This window comes from Manis javanica, chromosome 5 (genome assembly GCF_040802235.1).
Source record: "Manis javanica isolate MJ-LG chromosome 5, MJ_LKY, whole genome shotgun sequence".
NCBI classification, from domain to species: Eukaryota; Metazoa; Chordata; class Mammalia; order Pholidota; family Manidae; genus Manis; species Manis javanica.
This window is the reverse complement of record NC_133160.1, coordinates 84,049,990-84,065,702: the sequence shown is the minus strand read 5'-3', so window position 1 is coordinate 84,065,702 and position 15,713 is coordinate 84,049,990. Positions and strand designations below refer to the sequence as shown.

Below are 15,713 nucleotides of genomic sequence, written 5' to 3'. Positions count from 1 at the left end.
CTTTAAGCTCCATGAAGGCAAGGACCATTTCTCTTTTACTCAGCAATTATTATCTAATGCTTACCATAGTGCATAGCACATAAGATAATAAATACTTAAGGAATACTTAACATTTTCAGGAAGTTTTCTATGTACCAGGTACAATCTAAGTTGTTAACAATGAATTATATCATTTAATCCTCCTGAATGTTCTTATCGTACCTTGTTTTCTGTGTTACTTCCCACAGTGACTGGTGATTATACAAATGCATTCTATGACCGCCTGATATTGAAGTACATTTGCACAGGTTTTAATGAAGCAGTTCCATGGTTACCATAAACATTTATATACCATCCCACTACTTACCCTTCTGCCTAGAATCTGGTTGATAGCTGCACTTTCTTTTAGAGTACACTCAGCTACGACATTCGCTCTCATTTCTTTCATGTATAACATAAAAGCATTCAGCGGCTTCTTAATGTGAGGTCTTTTTGGCTCCTGCTCTTTTCTCTGTTCGTGCTGAGGCTTCCTAAAAGGCGGTTGTGGGATGGGGAGAGAGGGAGACAGAGGAGAGAAGGAGAGGACCTCTGTTCATATCACTAAACTCAGACTGGGACAACCCTCTAGGCTCTCCACAAGTCCCCAGAAAACCACAAACTTAGAGGAGCCACTCATTGCCAATAGGGATCCTTTGGAGTGAGAAAGTTTACCTGTAGAAGTGTTTAACACTGAATGTAAATAGTCCATGAAGATGCTCCCTGGGCACCTCAGGGAAAGCTGGACTTGTATGGGTGGTCATTCCTCTTTTGGAACCAAGGTTCTTAGCGTTTTTGGGTCCAGGGCCCTTCTGAGAAGCTAATGAAACTTTAAACTCTCCTCCAAACAAATGCATGTTGGTTTTGCCTACATTTGCAGGGGTTTTATGGACTATCACATGCTCCCTGCCACCCCATCCTGTCCCAGGTCACAAACCCTAGATGAAGCACTTCAGTGACCAATGACTTCAAGGAACTGATCCCTGCTTTAACAGCATGAGACAGACAGTCCTGGCCCCGCAAGGAATCCTGGGCTTGGTCTGCCCCTTTCCCTCGAATTCTGTGCTTCAAATCTATTCTACATCCCTCTGATCTACTTCCCTCAGTACTAACAGTTGCTTCCTAACAATGAGAACCCAATTAAACCCTGGCTAAACAACCCAAGATCACTCAATGCCTACACTCTGAAGGTTACTCCATTTTGGTAAGGTTCCCTTGCTCTTTTGAGGTCTGGGCTCCTTTCTGATCTTATAATCAGTATCAGCACAGTGAGAATCAAGCTTCTTAAAGTCCTCAGGGAGAGAGCATTCAAGGCAGAGCTATGCTGATTTTCATAATAAAAGACAGGGGACTGGGTCAAGAATAGGGAAGAAGAAACTGTGCACATCATCAGTATCTCAGTGCGCTCCCAGGCATACTTACACGTGGATTAGGTCACTGTCCGTGTGGGGGCGCTCCTGTTTAACCTGAGGGGTTACAATAGCTGGGTGGGGGATGCCAGTTGTGTGTGGACCAGGAGGACCAGGAATCATATGATGGGAAAACCTGCAAGAGGGAAAGAGTAAAAGACAGCATGTACTAGTAGTGGCTGCTGCAGCAACAGCTAGGTGGAATTTTGAAACAATCCACTCACTGAATTGGCTGAGAGTGAAAACACACCATTGTACATAGAAGTATTAACTATAAATTACAGTGGGGTGATAATTTCTTTCCTTTCTGTATTCAGGTGGAAAATATTTGTAATTATTGCCTACATAACAGAATTAAAAAATAATAGTAGAATCCAGTGTTTTTCCTGGGAGGGTTCTAAGCCATAGGATAAAAAAGGTGAGTCATTTTCTTTGCAAAGAAGTTTTCAAAGAAGAATTTCAGTAAAAGCAATGACTGCAAATATAAGACTTTATTAAGATTTAGCTCTTAAAGTGATTTTTTAAAAGAAGCTAAAGACATCACATGTAAAAATCTGTCTACATTTCTAAGCAAACCATCACAATAAGAGTCTTCTCCTCTTGTTGGCTTCTTTACTAATATTAGAAGAGAACAATTGAGAAAATATGGGACAGAAAGACTTTTTTCAATCCCCAACTTAATACAGGTGCCATCAACATCATCCAAAGTAGTTTTCTACACAGAAAGAAATGTTGAGAGATGCAGCCTTTTGGAAAACTGGTAACACAATTAAGGGCAAAGATTTAATTAAAGAGAAGAATGCAGTTCTGCATCTAGGTAAAAACCATATATGTGAAAGGCTTTTCCCCTTCAACTCTGCTTGTAGGGCATTAAAGACATCTTAAAATATCCACCACCATCCAACACAAAGGAGGGAAACTGCCATGCAAGAAAATAAAATAAACAAAGACATTACTTTCAACAGTGCTTTGGATAAAATTCGGATACACTTTAGAAATTTTGCTTTTCAAATTGTTTTGAAGGAAACATTTAATTCAACAAGAACAATATTCTCAGCTCTTTCATCACAGCCTGTACAATTAGTTCCTTCATTTGGGAAGGATAGAAGAAACACTGCTTGGATATGTAATATTTCAGAAGCAAATTCTGAAGAATTAAGAAACATGAGAAAAATATAAATATTTGATCAAATAATGATGCTTTGGTAAATGTACCATTTGCAAAAATTCGTGATGCTGGTTATTTGCCTGTGAGAAAATCCTGTCATGAGTTCTTACAATGTTAAAAAGTACAAAAACATATTTTGGAGGGAAAGATTAATTTCATCCTCCCAACCAGCTACATTTATAATATGATGAGTAATGCTTTTTTTAAAAGCTGAAATTCACATAGAAACTGTGAATTTCATGCTTATTTAAAAAGTAAAGATTCACAACCAGTTACTAACCCAACAGTCCGAATTCTGACACAATAATGCTAGGCTAGCTCCTTTGGAAAAGACACATTGAACAAACAGATGACACGCCACAAATGCGTGTGTACATTGGGCACAGGGCACAGAAGCCATCCTTTCTCAGAAGCAAAAGCATTACACAGAGCAATGTGGCACGGCAGATCTCACGGAGCTTTGCTTGCACTAATATGTCCACACAGGGCCTGATTCACACACTAGGACCCACACCCCATAAGGCCTGACAGCCTGTAAGCACTGTTCTTTCTCATCTGACAGCCTTGGTCCAGGAAGGCTCTAGACTATCTGGGTGTTTTCAAGCACTGTCACATTAATACCACAATTATAGAACTCAGACCAAACCAGTCTTTATCCCCACCCTTGCCCCAACCCCCAAGATCTTACAATGTCTACTTTGGGGACATTTGACACTCCACAGACAGGTGGCAGTGAACTGTTCTGGAGGCACGGCTCCCAGGGTGGCTCCTACCCAGGACCTCCGTGACACCTAGTGTGGGAGCCAGGCACACTGTAGACAGACCCGGCTGAGCTAGGAACCCTCCTAGCCAACTGAGAGGCAAGCAGGCGCACAGCTGCAAGCACAGGAAGAGCAACTTGTCCTGGGGTGCCCGTTTCCACCGCCACCTACCTGGACATGGAAGTGTCCACTGACAGTGAGGATGGGTAGGGCTGCCTGAATCCTCCCGTGATGGGATATACAGGCTGACCTTGCCTGAGGTCACAGAAAAAAGGAACCCATCAATGAAAAAACATGAGTTACCAATCAGCAATAAGAGTGTGATGTCGGGAGAGGTGGGAGGTATTCAAAAGAACTTTGTGGGGGCATTACAGACCATGGGATTTCTTCAATTAGCCCCCTGCTTCCCTGCCTTGCCCTCCACCCAATCAAAGCATCATTTGTCTTGAAGAACACCTCCCAACCTCAAATTCAGAAACAAACCAGTTCATGAATTACCTGTGTTTTATCCCGTTCCCCTCTCCCAAACCCAGTAATGCTTTAAACAAAGTAGGCACATAGCAAACATTTACTGATTAGACCAGAACCCTGAGAATGCAGCAGTACTCCTTTCAGAGTCTTTGAGAATTCAGGGAAAGAAAGAAAGAAAGAAAGAAGGAAACAATATTTATAGTTATATAAAAATGAACAAGTATTTTAAAAACACTACACTCTTCCCCACCTCACCCCCCATGCTACCGTGAAGAAATAAAAGATCAACTCATTGGAATTATTTTTATCTCCACTCTGAGAATTCCATCTCTCCCTCTGTGTTTCCCACATCTTACATTTTTCATTTACAGTTTTTATTTTCAGCTGCCACTCAGCACGGAATTATTGCCCCTAAGTAGCCAAGTTCAGACAGAATAATTGATGTAGGTTTGAAAGTGTATGCATAATCAGTTAAATTCAAACAGAGTACTGAGATTTAAGAGAAAGGGCGGGGGAAGGGAGTGAGGCTGGAATTTCCACGGCAGGGCGGCCCCTTCTTGCTGAGGAAGAGAGGGTGTAAGAATGTCCAGACAGGGGGACTGGGGCAATGACAGGGGGGCTGTGGGTGAAGAGCCACGTAAAGAAAGGAGAGTGGATGCTTGCTGAAGCTGCAGCCCTGTTTCCAAGGAGTGAGCAGAGGGGAGAGGAAGACTGGAGAGGGATGGAAACAGGAGCAGGGAAAGTCCTGTGCTAACAATAAAATGATGAGAATAATAAGATTATCCTCTTTGTTCTCCAAATATATTTCCTTCCCTTTACCTTTATAATTTAAAAAATTTCAAAGGCAGCAATAAGAATCTGTTAGAGGTAAACAAAAAAATAGAGAGCATTTGGATTCTGAAAAAAGAAAACCCAGACATGAGTTTTTCACTCCTCTGAACTCAAACTGCTGCTTACTCTATTAAAATTCAGAAGACCCTTTTGTAATTTTGAATTTTTAGTTGTCATTTACCTTACTTGCCACTTATAAACAAAGACTGATATTCGATGTGTCTAAGTTTGTTTCACAAATATAAGTTCATAAAAAGCTAGAAAAGAAAACCCACTGAGCATTCTGCACAGGCCCAGCAAATGCCCAAAGCCACAAATCGAATCTATAAAACAATAAGCTTCAAAGCAAATGCTACACAGTCATTTTCTACACATATTAGTAAATGGATTCAATCCATTTCAAAGTCTGTTTTTTAATCTTCTAAATTGAAATGAAATAAAGTTAGCACCTTGCTTGTTGATATAAAATTTCAACTCCACAAGTGTTATCATTCATAAAGCTAGTTTCTGTGAATGGAAAGTAGAAGAACATATGTTCAGATGTTTGGTTGAGGCTGCAGGAAGGGTCTTACCAGCCAAGAGGTGGAGTAATCTGTCCAACACCACCTGGAGACAGGGGATAAAAGGTAGGGATCTCAGGAGCTGGAGGATGTCTGGACATGCCTATTACAAAGGACAACAGAGAGGAAGAGTTTTCAGATTCATAGGACATTTGATGGTAAGAGCAATAGGAAAGCAATAACATGTTTTATGACATTAATAGTAAAGTCTAGCATGGATCCATTTAACGTAAGTCAGTTTGTTAGCTTTTCAAGATTTCAACATCTGTAAAAACAGATTTTAAGACAGTAAGTACATCTATCCTGAAAGAGTAAATATGCTGCTAGTAAAAAAGTCATCTAAATAACACTCTAAAATTATTTAGTTTGTCCTCATTATTTCATTTTGGTTAAGAAAATGGCAATCGTTTTTGTGTAGAATGGAAAAAGACTGCCTTCATAAGTAGATAGCCTGTCATGGTGCTCAAGGATTAGGTAAATTGCTACTTTCATATTTTCATTGGCTCCCTTATGGACATACAGATTTGGGAAATGTGATACCTCAGAGGATCACAGATTAATTAGGAATCATGTTCAGCCCCATAATGGTCACACTTGATATGATTCATTTGGTCTCTGCCACTTCAGCTCCAACTAAGCTCTTCATCAAGTTGAGTCCTCTGGGCCCCAAGGTCAAGCTGTTCTGGATTACTTGTACTCCACAGAAAATGAGAATGCCACCAAATTGTTTCTTCAGCTCATACTCCCTGGAGTACTCTGCCCCATAACTGTAAAAACTGTAAAAACCTAAAGATTATACCTAATCCTAGTCCCAAATGACATCTCTTTGTTTGTATGTTACCTTGGGTACAGAAAAGAAGGGGTAAGACACATGCATACAAATATAAAAACTTAGATTCCATGTACTTAGGGGAAAGTGGTTCTGAAAAGAAAAAAGCCACAACTAAAGTTTCTTTACAAAGAGAACCTGGCTTTAAAAGACCATTTCCATATATAATCACACATTCCCAGGTTTAACACTGAGAATGTGCAGTTGTTATAAATATATTGGCTAGTATGTGGAATTAGGTGAGCACATGGAAGTTGCTCTTCAAGTATTCTGCTATTTTATTGTTTAAAATGTTTATGAGTTTCATTTGGATTTTAAAAGATATCGAGGGCCTTGAAAATATGGAAATGACTTAAGACATGGTACCTTCAATGTTGATGTTAATTTGATGTTGAAGTGTGGACAAACTATTTTTCAATTCTCGGAGTAGGTGGGAAGGAGAAAGGTCTTTAATCTCTCAACAGAGAGCTTACATGAGATCATCTCATGTTTTGCTCTTTATAAAAATAGTCTCAAATCTCCTTTTTTTGGCTAGAAATACCATTTCTTTTGCTCACAGTGGACCCCAGATTTCGTACTCTGGGATTTTTTTTCTTTGGTCCCGGGAGGTCAGGCAGCAGAGGTGATCCTAAGGGAGTCTACAGTAGTGGTTCTAGACATGTCAGAATCACTCAGAATCACTGGGGAAATTTTCCAACTTGCTTCCACTTGCCCCTACCCTGAGATTCATATACCTCCCCAAACTTCAGGGTCTGCAAGGGGATTGTTTAGTTTTGAAAAGAAAAACTAGACTAACTCAGAAGAATTTAGGAAACTTTGTGTAAATCTGAACGTGATTATCATAGCTAGAGGTCAGAGACTATCTGAATGTCTGTTTTACTCTCTCGGCTTTACAGATGTAGAAACAAAGGTCTAGAGAGGCTAAGTGATCATTCAGGCATCCCATTTGGGTACACACAGAGGGTGTTTTGGCCTGGGCTTTTACCACTGGGACACAAGAAGCAACTTGCTTGTAATCATAGGCCTCTAAGCAGATAAGCTTAATACCTTGCACTGTAGCCCATGTTATAAGTATGGTTACATGGCAATTCTGTGTAGGACTTTATAGGAGTGATTTAACTCAACAAAAAGTACAAACTGGCTGGATTTGATTTTACTGTTTGAAGGAGGAAGGAGGAAACTGCCATGTACTTAGCACCTGCTACATACTAGTTCCTCTGTTGGGTATTTAATTTGACTATTAGTATTAAAATTCTACCCACAGTTCAAATACCCCTCCTATGGAATACTCTCTAACTTTTATGGCTCTGAAAAATCTTTCTTCTTTGAGTCTACAACATTTTATTTGTACTTTTAACGTGAGTCTTAAGATGTTCTTCATTTTGTTTTATAGTTAGTTTGTGCAAATGATTTCCTGCGTGAACGTATATACTGCTTGGGAAAAAGAAACCATGTTTTACCAACATATCAAACCATGATGGTCTCCAGAGGTTCTCAATAAATACTTTTGAATGACTGAACAAGTGAAATAAAAAGCATTTAAACAGACCCACTCCCCATTCTGGGTCCATATTATCAAGCATTTTGCATGTATATACAAGTACATGATGAACAGGAGCAGAAAATGGATCTGTGTTTTCTGTATAGTTTATTGCCATTTTAAGATCCTGTTTCCAAATATTCCTACAAGTGTATGCCTTTCTACCAGCTGCTACGCCACCACAGACACATTGTACATCACTCATTCAACTAGTATTTACTGAACATTTACTAGTTCCTGGAGGCTGTTGATAATAGCGTAGCCTTACAGATTTTTCAGCTTTTTTAAGTAACTTTTATAAAGATGGATAATATGATTGAATCAGACTGTGATATGGATATATCAAGTCTGCCACTCACTAGCTATGTATTTTTGAGGAAACTATTTAGTTGTCACTGTTCTTTAAAAATAAGCATAAAAATGGAATAGGGGTTGTTGTGAGGAATAGTGCATTAATATGTGTAACAAAAAAGTTATGCTTGGTACAGTGTAAGTGCTATGTAAGTGTTTGTGGTTATTTATAAGGATATAGTAGATAATATGAAGATATAATAAGCAGGTACACAAGCCCAGCATTTCCTAAAGACTTTATCCTTTCACATTTTTATCAGACATAATGGGTCAAATAAAATGATTGGTATTAGCTTCCTTTGCTTTTCCTACACCTACAACCTACACCACCCCTCCTGCCCCCTTCCAGCCACGTCAACACACTGACACAAAGGTAAAAACTAATGTTCTTCCTAATGTGAAATTAACCTAAAATTATTTCCCTACAAATGAAAATGAATTCTGCTGACATACAGTCTGTATTTATTGGATAGTTCTATCTCGGATTAGAGTATGGGCATGGTACTCTTTGTTTTTTTGGTTCTTGCTTTTTATTTGAAAGTAAAGCTAACCAACCTGCTAGGAACTTTGAAATCAGCAACTGGCCTCAGCACTGCCACATTCTACTAGTAGAGCTGCATAATATAATAACCAAAAGGCAGGCAGCAGGAAAAAAAAAAGAGTGAAAGCAAGAGACCCAGTGAGATTTATACGTGTTTTTTTGGTGATAGTGTACCACATGGAGTGATATGGATTCAAATCAAAATCAGGTAAATTAGCTCTTTTCAAACCAAATTTACATATCACCAGAGATACATGGTGATAAGATACAGTCTCTTTTTTTTTTGATGAAAAAAGCTATTAAAAATGGGATCTTTATATTGAAACAGACACATTGTAGGGAGTAGAATGCAAAAAAAATCACACAAATTTAGGACAAAATAAAGACTCCAAAGAAACTGAAGCAGACAAGCTCTGGTCATGCCCACTGTCCTTTCTCTAGTTCTGGAGAATTTGTTTAAAAAAAAGAAAGTTTGGAAGCAATGACATAAATTATAATTAGTAAGACAAAACATGGTAAGGTAGCAGAAAGGTATGGAGACAGAAGAGAAAATATAAATGTAATTGGTAGCTAGTTATAAACTTGTGTTTTTATAAAACTGTCCAGAATTCTTGAAACAAAAACTACCAAACCATGTCTTAATCTTTTAAATAAGTTCATTTCAAAGTGCTTAGAATGGGGCCTAGGACACAGTAAGTACTATGCAATTGTAAAATAAATGAAAAGTTAAAAATTAAAACACAGTTGGATTCTTTTTGTTAATAGCTCATTTGAGGCTTTTATATGTCTTTACGGTCATCTACAACTTTATAGTTCCCAGATATATATCTCAGGCTCAGACCCTGCTCTGAGATTGTGACCTCTATGTTTAAATTGTCTCCCTCCTATCTCCCTCCAGGTATCTCAACAGCACCTCAAATCACTATGACCAAGGTCATATTCTCAATCTTCTCTCTCAAAACTCAGCCTTTTTCCAAAGATACCTATCTTAGTTCTCTTCCTCCCTTCCTCATCATATATCCACAAGCCTGTCTTTGACAGTTTCTTATTCTTTGGAGGTCCTTGTTAAAGGAAGTAGAGTGGAGAAAGGACTGGAAATAAAGAATAACACAGTCAAACCTGGAAACATCTGCACAGGTGTTTCTTACCTTTTCTAAGTAAAGGTACTTGAACTCCACTCAAGGTCCAACAGTAACTAAGTCCTCAAATAAGTTGTCTGTTTTGTCAATGGAGGAAAATGAACGTGTATGTATTTAATCTAGAAGCATTCATAGTAGTGAAAAAAAACACCCAGCCTCTTAACTCTACTCTTTTTTACATACTTACTAAATTGTGATGTCTACTATACATTAGAGAGACAGGGCTAGACCAAAAAGTGAATGCTGGAAATAGCAGATTTTACACCTTTACGTTTTCTGTCTTCACATGATTTTATAGAATCTTTTGTTTTGAATTTGTAAAGAGCCTATTGAGGGACAAGTATGTATGTACATGGAAAGAGAAAGGCAATCTTGAAAACAAATTCATCCTCTCTGCAGAGCAGATCAGAAGGCTTGGAGAACCCAAGCTCTGTGTCCTACAACCCACACCCATCAGGTTAAAAACCGGGTGTTTCGATTTTTCAGACTTATGCTGTGTATTTTTCTATAAATGATACAGAAGCAGGACTTGATAATAAGGTAGAGAAGCAAAGTAAGACTCACATTACCATAACTTTAAGCAGAGATTTTGTACTTTGTTATTTATACCTAAGTTGGTGCTGGTAAATAACAAAAAGAGGGTAAAACATAATAGGGATATAACTGAAACTGAAAGAAATCACAAAAGGCTCAAAAAGAACATTTGAAGTAAAAATCCCCTACTTTATCTCTTTTCTAACACATAAATAAACACTACCATCAACACTAGAGCATGCTGAAATACACAAAACTAAAGGGGGTGCTGAGGACTGAATCTAGTATATTTGTATAACACATTATGGGTCCTAGATTTTCAGAGCTATGAAAATAACCCTTTGAAATAACACTTTGAAAATAACCCTTCTAAGCTTCTCTCCTGTTTTTTTTTTTATTCTAAAAAATAAAAGAAGCAAAAAACTCTTGTGGGTTTATAAAAAATTGCTATCAAATAAATCACTCTCATCTCCTACAAATGTTATTTTGATCTACCCAGTGACATGGAGCTAAGGCATCTATATGGTCACTCGGATCGATGAGACGTGGCTCCTTGTTTTTTGAAAAAGGCCTGGGAAGGCAGGGGTTCTCACCTTGTTTGGAGTTGACATCTGATGGGATGTGTGACGGATGTGATCCTGGAGAAAAGTGCTCGTCACTGTAGGTGATGAGGGGGGTGAGAGGATGGACAGCATGGGATGGCTGCACCACGGGCACTTTATTTGACTGCAAAGTAACCACAAGATAGACAGTCAACAAGGATGCCCAGCTCCTGTCTCCTCTCCCAAAGAAAAGGCTACACTCAGCAACGGGGCATCAGCATAGCCCAAGAATCATCTGCTCTGCTTATTTAGATCTTCAGAATTTTTCCATGTTAAATACTCCTCAAATACATGAATATCCTATCAAGAGACTATCAGTTGTTTAACCAGTGTCCTGTTTGCTACTATTATTCCAGGTGACATGAATCTCTTACATACATGTTTTTACTCCCTTTTGGATTGTCTCCTCAGGTTAAGTTCAACAAAGAGTTATTGGAGCAAAAATTACAAATGTATTTTTAGCTCTTTTTTTATTCATTACATATGTCTGGCAATAAAAAAAACTTCACAAATCTGTTCAATAAAAAAATAAATATTGCTAATTTGAAGGGCATAGTTTATAGAGTTGTGATTATATGGTTGTGCATCTTTAAAAACCATGTCATACCATTTTTTCATGTTGTATAGCTTTGTCAATCAAACATGACCACCCATTATACTTCAGTCCTACTCAGTTCACCTTCAGGTTCTTTAGTTTCTAGAAGTCTTAGGGATAAAAGAGAATCTCCAGTCTTGAGTTTAACTGCATAATATGATAGCATGTAGGAACACTGTCATTGTTAACATTTTATATTTTAACATATTTTATGTCTTATAATTGTTTAAAAATAGATTGTATTCTTTAACATGGAAGTCTAATGCTATATAAGATTAACACGTTCAATGTTCCAGCTATTTATTTAGATTTCATCAATTTGAAGTCTGGGATATTTTTATTTGGTTAAAGTTGAATTATCATCCCTACCCCCACCCAAGAAAGAGCTTACTAAGGAATTCAGTAATATAAACAAGACCCAGGAGTTTGATCTAATTAAAGAGATTGTTTTTTATAGAAACTATGCTCCCTCCCCCAGAAAGGAAATAAACTCAGCACAATTATATACATGTAAAATGCTTGTGATTTTAAACTTATCTAATTAAAGCAGTATCAGGAAGATCTCTATTTACAGACACTATAATAGTAACGTGAATTTAGGAGGAATAAATTACAATGTATTTTGATTATCACCAACTCACTAGCTCTGTCATGTTTTCACCATAATTAGTTTGAATTAGATTTTTACTATACTATAGACTAAAATGTATGTGAAATTGGTTTCTCCAAAAGCAAATATCTGTATTTAAAAAAAAAATTAAGGAAATGCATGAAAACTGCACAGTATAAAATGCTTAAAATGTAGGTCTGTAACTAAATGGTTAATGGCTCTTGTGGATGGTGGCTGAACCTATGACACACACACCAATTTTGTATTTGACATTTTTTACAAATTAGGTGTAAAAAGTATGTGGCTCCAACAGAAAGGGCTACCCTCCAGAAAGTTAGAAACAATTATCCTACTAACACGTAATTGTCTTTACAGCTAGTAACAGTAATTCTCTACATTCTGTCATTAAACCTCCACCCAAAAGAAACTTAAGAGAAAAAAAAATGGGGGGGGAGGAAAATCACACCTTTTTAGGCAATGATATAATTTCCATACTAGATTTTCCCTATTTTATAGTTATCACTCCTCTCTAATGAGAGAACTCACATAGCTCACGTAGCTCTTGGCATTTATTTAATAGAGCACCATTATCAAAGCCACAGCCTTCTTGCTATATACCTCTGCACAGACATCTATGTTTATAAATGTGTAAAAGGTTAAAAAACTGCAAGGCTTTTCAAGTGTTAATGATGCAGTTTGTCAAATACAAGGAATTTAGAATGATAGAAGAGGTAGGGTGGGGAGGGGGAAGCAGGGAGGAAGATATTATTATAAACCTTTTTAAAAATGGAAACAAAAATCTCAGTGCCCAAATGCTAAAAGGAATACATTTCAACTATACTTTAGAAAAACCACTTTAGTTCCATTTCAGAAATATTGTAAGAAGCTTAATTACCTACAATCTACAAAGATATTTTCTTAGAGTAGTTATAAAGAGTAAGCATTGCAGAAAGCTTCTAGAAATATATATATTTCATATGCCTTTCTTGTTTCCAGAGCACCACCCTAAGGAACTTGCATTAGTAGGCAGCATCTTCTTAATGTCTGACCTATCCCTCCAGTCATATAGCTCAGAATCTAGTGCCATGAATTTTTGCTAAATTATGCTATCCTTGCTCTCCTCTTAATTTTATGGTTTTCAACACAGATTTGCTTTCCTGTGGGAAGGAGATAAGAAGCTGAGTATTTTAATTTAAGCTCTGGCCTTGTCTTACGGTTTGCAAGATGGATAGTGAAAGTAATACTAGTAGGTGTGTTAAACTCAACAAGGATTATGTCCATTTTTGTGGCTAAATAATGAAAGTGATATGAAACCTCAATAATATGTGTGAACACAATTCTAAGGTTTATATTTTGCCTCCTGCTGACCACCTCCACTATGCAGAAAGACAGATCCAACCTACACTACACATCGCCACCACAGTCAAGTGTTCTCAGCCCTAAATGGTGGGTTTCTTTTGATACCAGAAGTTAACTGTCTCTTGATACTATATGCCCACACAAGGCGAGAACCCAGGCTCTGCTACTTGGTGTAAATCTGACACATCATGTAACCATTCTTAATTCTAGTCCTCTAATCTCCAAATAACAACATAGTGCATCTGGGAGTGAGGAGTAGGGAAGGGGAGGAATAATAAATTGACTGCTGTAGTCTTTAGAGACTAATTTATGTAGCTACATTACAATGCATGGTCACACATGTATGTGTGGGTGTATGTGTATGTATATTAGGCAGCTAAAATGTGCCAAGCACTATTCTAGCATTGATGGCCAACAAAGACAATGTCCCTATTTTCATGTGGCTTCCTTTCTAGGGCCTAAAAGCAGGAATGAGAGTATTGGAAACAGAACAAAAAAAAAAAACCCACCAAAACAAAAAAATCTGAAAAGACACATCAAGTACAATAAAGAGAAAGAACTAGGTGATAGGAGAGGCCATGTATATCCAATTACATACCTTTGTTTCACATTAAAGCTGTAAGAAACCAAGAGTTCATTTAGTTTAAGATTCCTTTTTTCTGAGACAAGAAGTTGAGAAACAGAGGTCACCAGGGAATGGGCGATCAAGCCATGACTACTGACGGCACTCACAACAACACAGCCCTGCTCGATACATAACTCCATTAATACAGGGTCACTGTGAGTAAAATGGAGATAGACACCGAAAGGCCACACATCACCATGGAATCAAGCAGTAGAAAGGGTACATCTTTAGCTCTTACTCGATGCTGGGTACTGTGGGCTGTATATCTCATTAACAGAACTCAAGTCTCCTGACTTCCACTCTGGAGCTTTCCCCACTTACACATCTCCCTGTAAGGCAGGAACAAAGGGCAAAAATCATTTTGATTCTTTTTCGTTCATGAGTACAGTCTGGTCAATCTTTGCTTCCAGTGGAGAACTACCAGTTATTTCCAATGCATGTCCTTTGTTTCATTACCCCAGCATAACAACATGCACAATTATTTCACCTTTATGAGATATGCAAGTCTTAAATCATCCCAAGTCCTCCACTGCTGCTTAAAAAGGTTCAGTAACTTGTCTAAACTCACATGGCAGTAAGTGATTGAACCAGGCAACGGATGCTGTTCTCCCAACTATACATTCTGTAATCTTAGGCAGGTGACTGGTCAGGTAGGCAAAGAAAAATTAAGAAAGATGCAATGAGCAGGTACTAGAAAAATGGTAGTAAATGTCAAGGGGGACTCTAGAAGACAGCTCTACAGCCTACACTCAGCACCCACATATGACTATTCAATAGCAGCCCAGCAACCCTTTTCCAAAATTGAAAAATCAGGCCAATCTACTCATGTAGCACATGATATTACAGCAGCTAACCCTCACCTAGTGCTTACTGCATGCTAAGCACTTTAAATAGTACCTTTGAGGCAGGCACTATTATTACCTTCCTTTTACAGATGAAGAAACTGAGGCACAAGGAAGTTAAGTAACTTTCCCGAGGGCACAGAGCCAGTAAGTGGTAGAGCCAGTTTCAAATGCAGGAAGTCTGGCTCTAGAGGCCACATTCCCTACTAGCACACCATGGTGCCTCCCTGAAGAGCCAAATTCATAAAATCTTGGACACTGAATTGACCATCTGGGCCATACCTGACAGTATGTGACTCCAATGAAATGACTGTGTGGTCTCTGTCCCAGGCACAGTAATCACATCAGACAAAGAGGCACCTCAGCAGAAGTGGCTAGAGCTGCAGAGTCTCAACTGCGCCTTCCTCTCCAGGACTAGCAAAACTTCCAAAGAAGCTAGCTTGGCTGCCACCCCGGCTGGTCCCTACACACAAGGACCTCTTTGGTATCACAGCCAATAAAACCCATACCTCCTGCGGCCACAAAGTGGCTGCCACCTAGGGATCCTGAGAGCCACCCTCAAAGCAGCATTCCCAGAAATGATCCACTCTTCTCCAGCTGTAACATTCAAGCTGTCACAAATGTTGTCAGCCTCTGAGGATGTGGTTCTGGGAAGGACTAAAAAGTGATTCAGCTCCCTCCTGGAGAAGGCCATGGGCTTGCTGGTAAGTGGAGTAATTGGGGAGAAACCTGCTGGCCCAGTACAAGTCCCCATTTTACACATCTCCAGATTTCAACTAGCCACGTGAAGTATCTGGCAGTGCATAACAGTCTTGAGTTCCATTTCAATTGGCTGTGCATTTTATCCATAGGCTTCCTGCTAATAACCGAATCCAGTGTAATTTTAACACTCTACCAACTTACTGAGATGAGCTAGTTCATCTGGCCTCAA

The 15,713-nt window shown here is 38.5% G+C and overlaps 1 protein-coding gene across 5 annotated transcripts in view; it reads right to left on the bottom strand.

Annotated features, from left to right (window-relative positions):
* LEF1 (lymphoid enhancer binding factor 1) overlaps positions 1 to 15,713 on the bottom strand; it is a 112,769-nt gene that overhangs the window by 23,890 nt on the left and 73,166 nt on the right. For 3 of the 5 annotated variants that reach the window (XM_017673845.3, XM_073237199.1, XM_017673846.3), the window contains exons 4-8: positions 10,743 to 10,875; positions 5,228 to 5,318; positions 3,525 to 3,608; positions 1,438 to 1,560; positions 347 to 509 (exon numbers count right to left, since the gene is read on the bottom strand). In XM_017673845.3, coding sequence (XP_017529334.1) covers positions 347 to 509; positions 1,438 to 1,560; positions 3,525 to 3,608; positions 5,228 to 5,318; positions 10,743 to 10,875 — 594 coding nt within the window. The remainder of the gene's footprint in view (positions 1 to 346; positions 510 to 1,437; positions 1,561 to 3,524; positions 3,609 to 5,227; positions 5,319 to 10,742; positions 10,876 to 15,713) is intronic. The other 2 variants (XM_017673847.3, XM_017673848.3) reach the window with 1 other exon arrangement.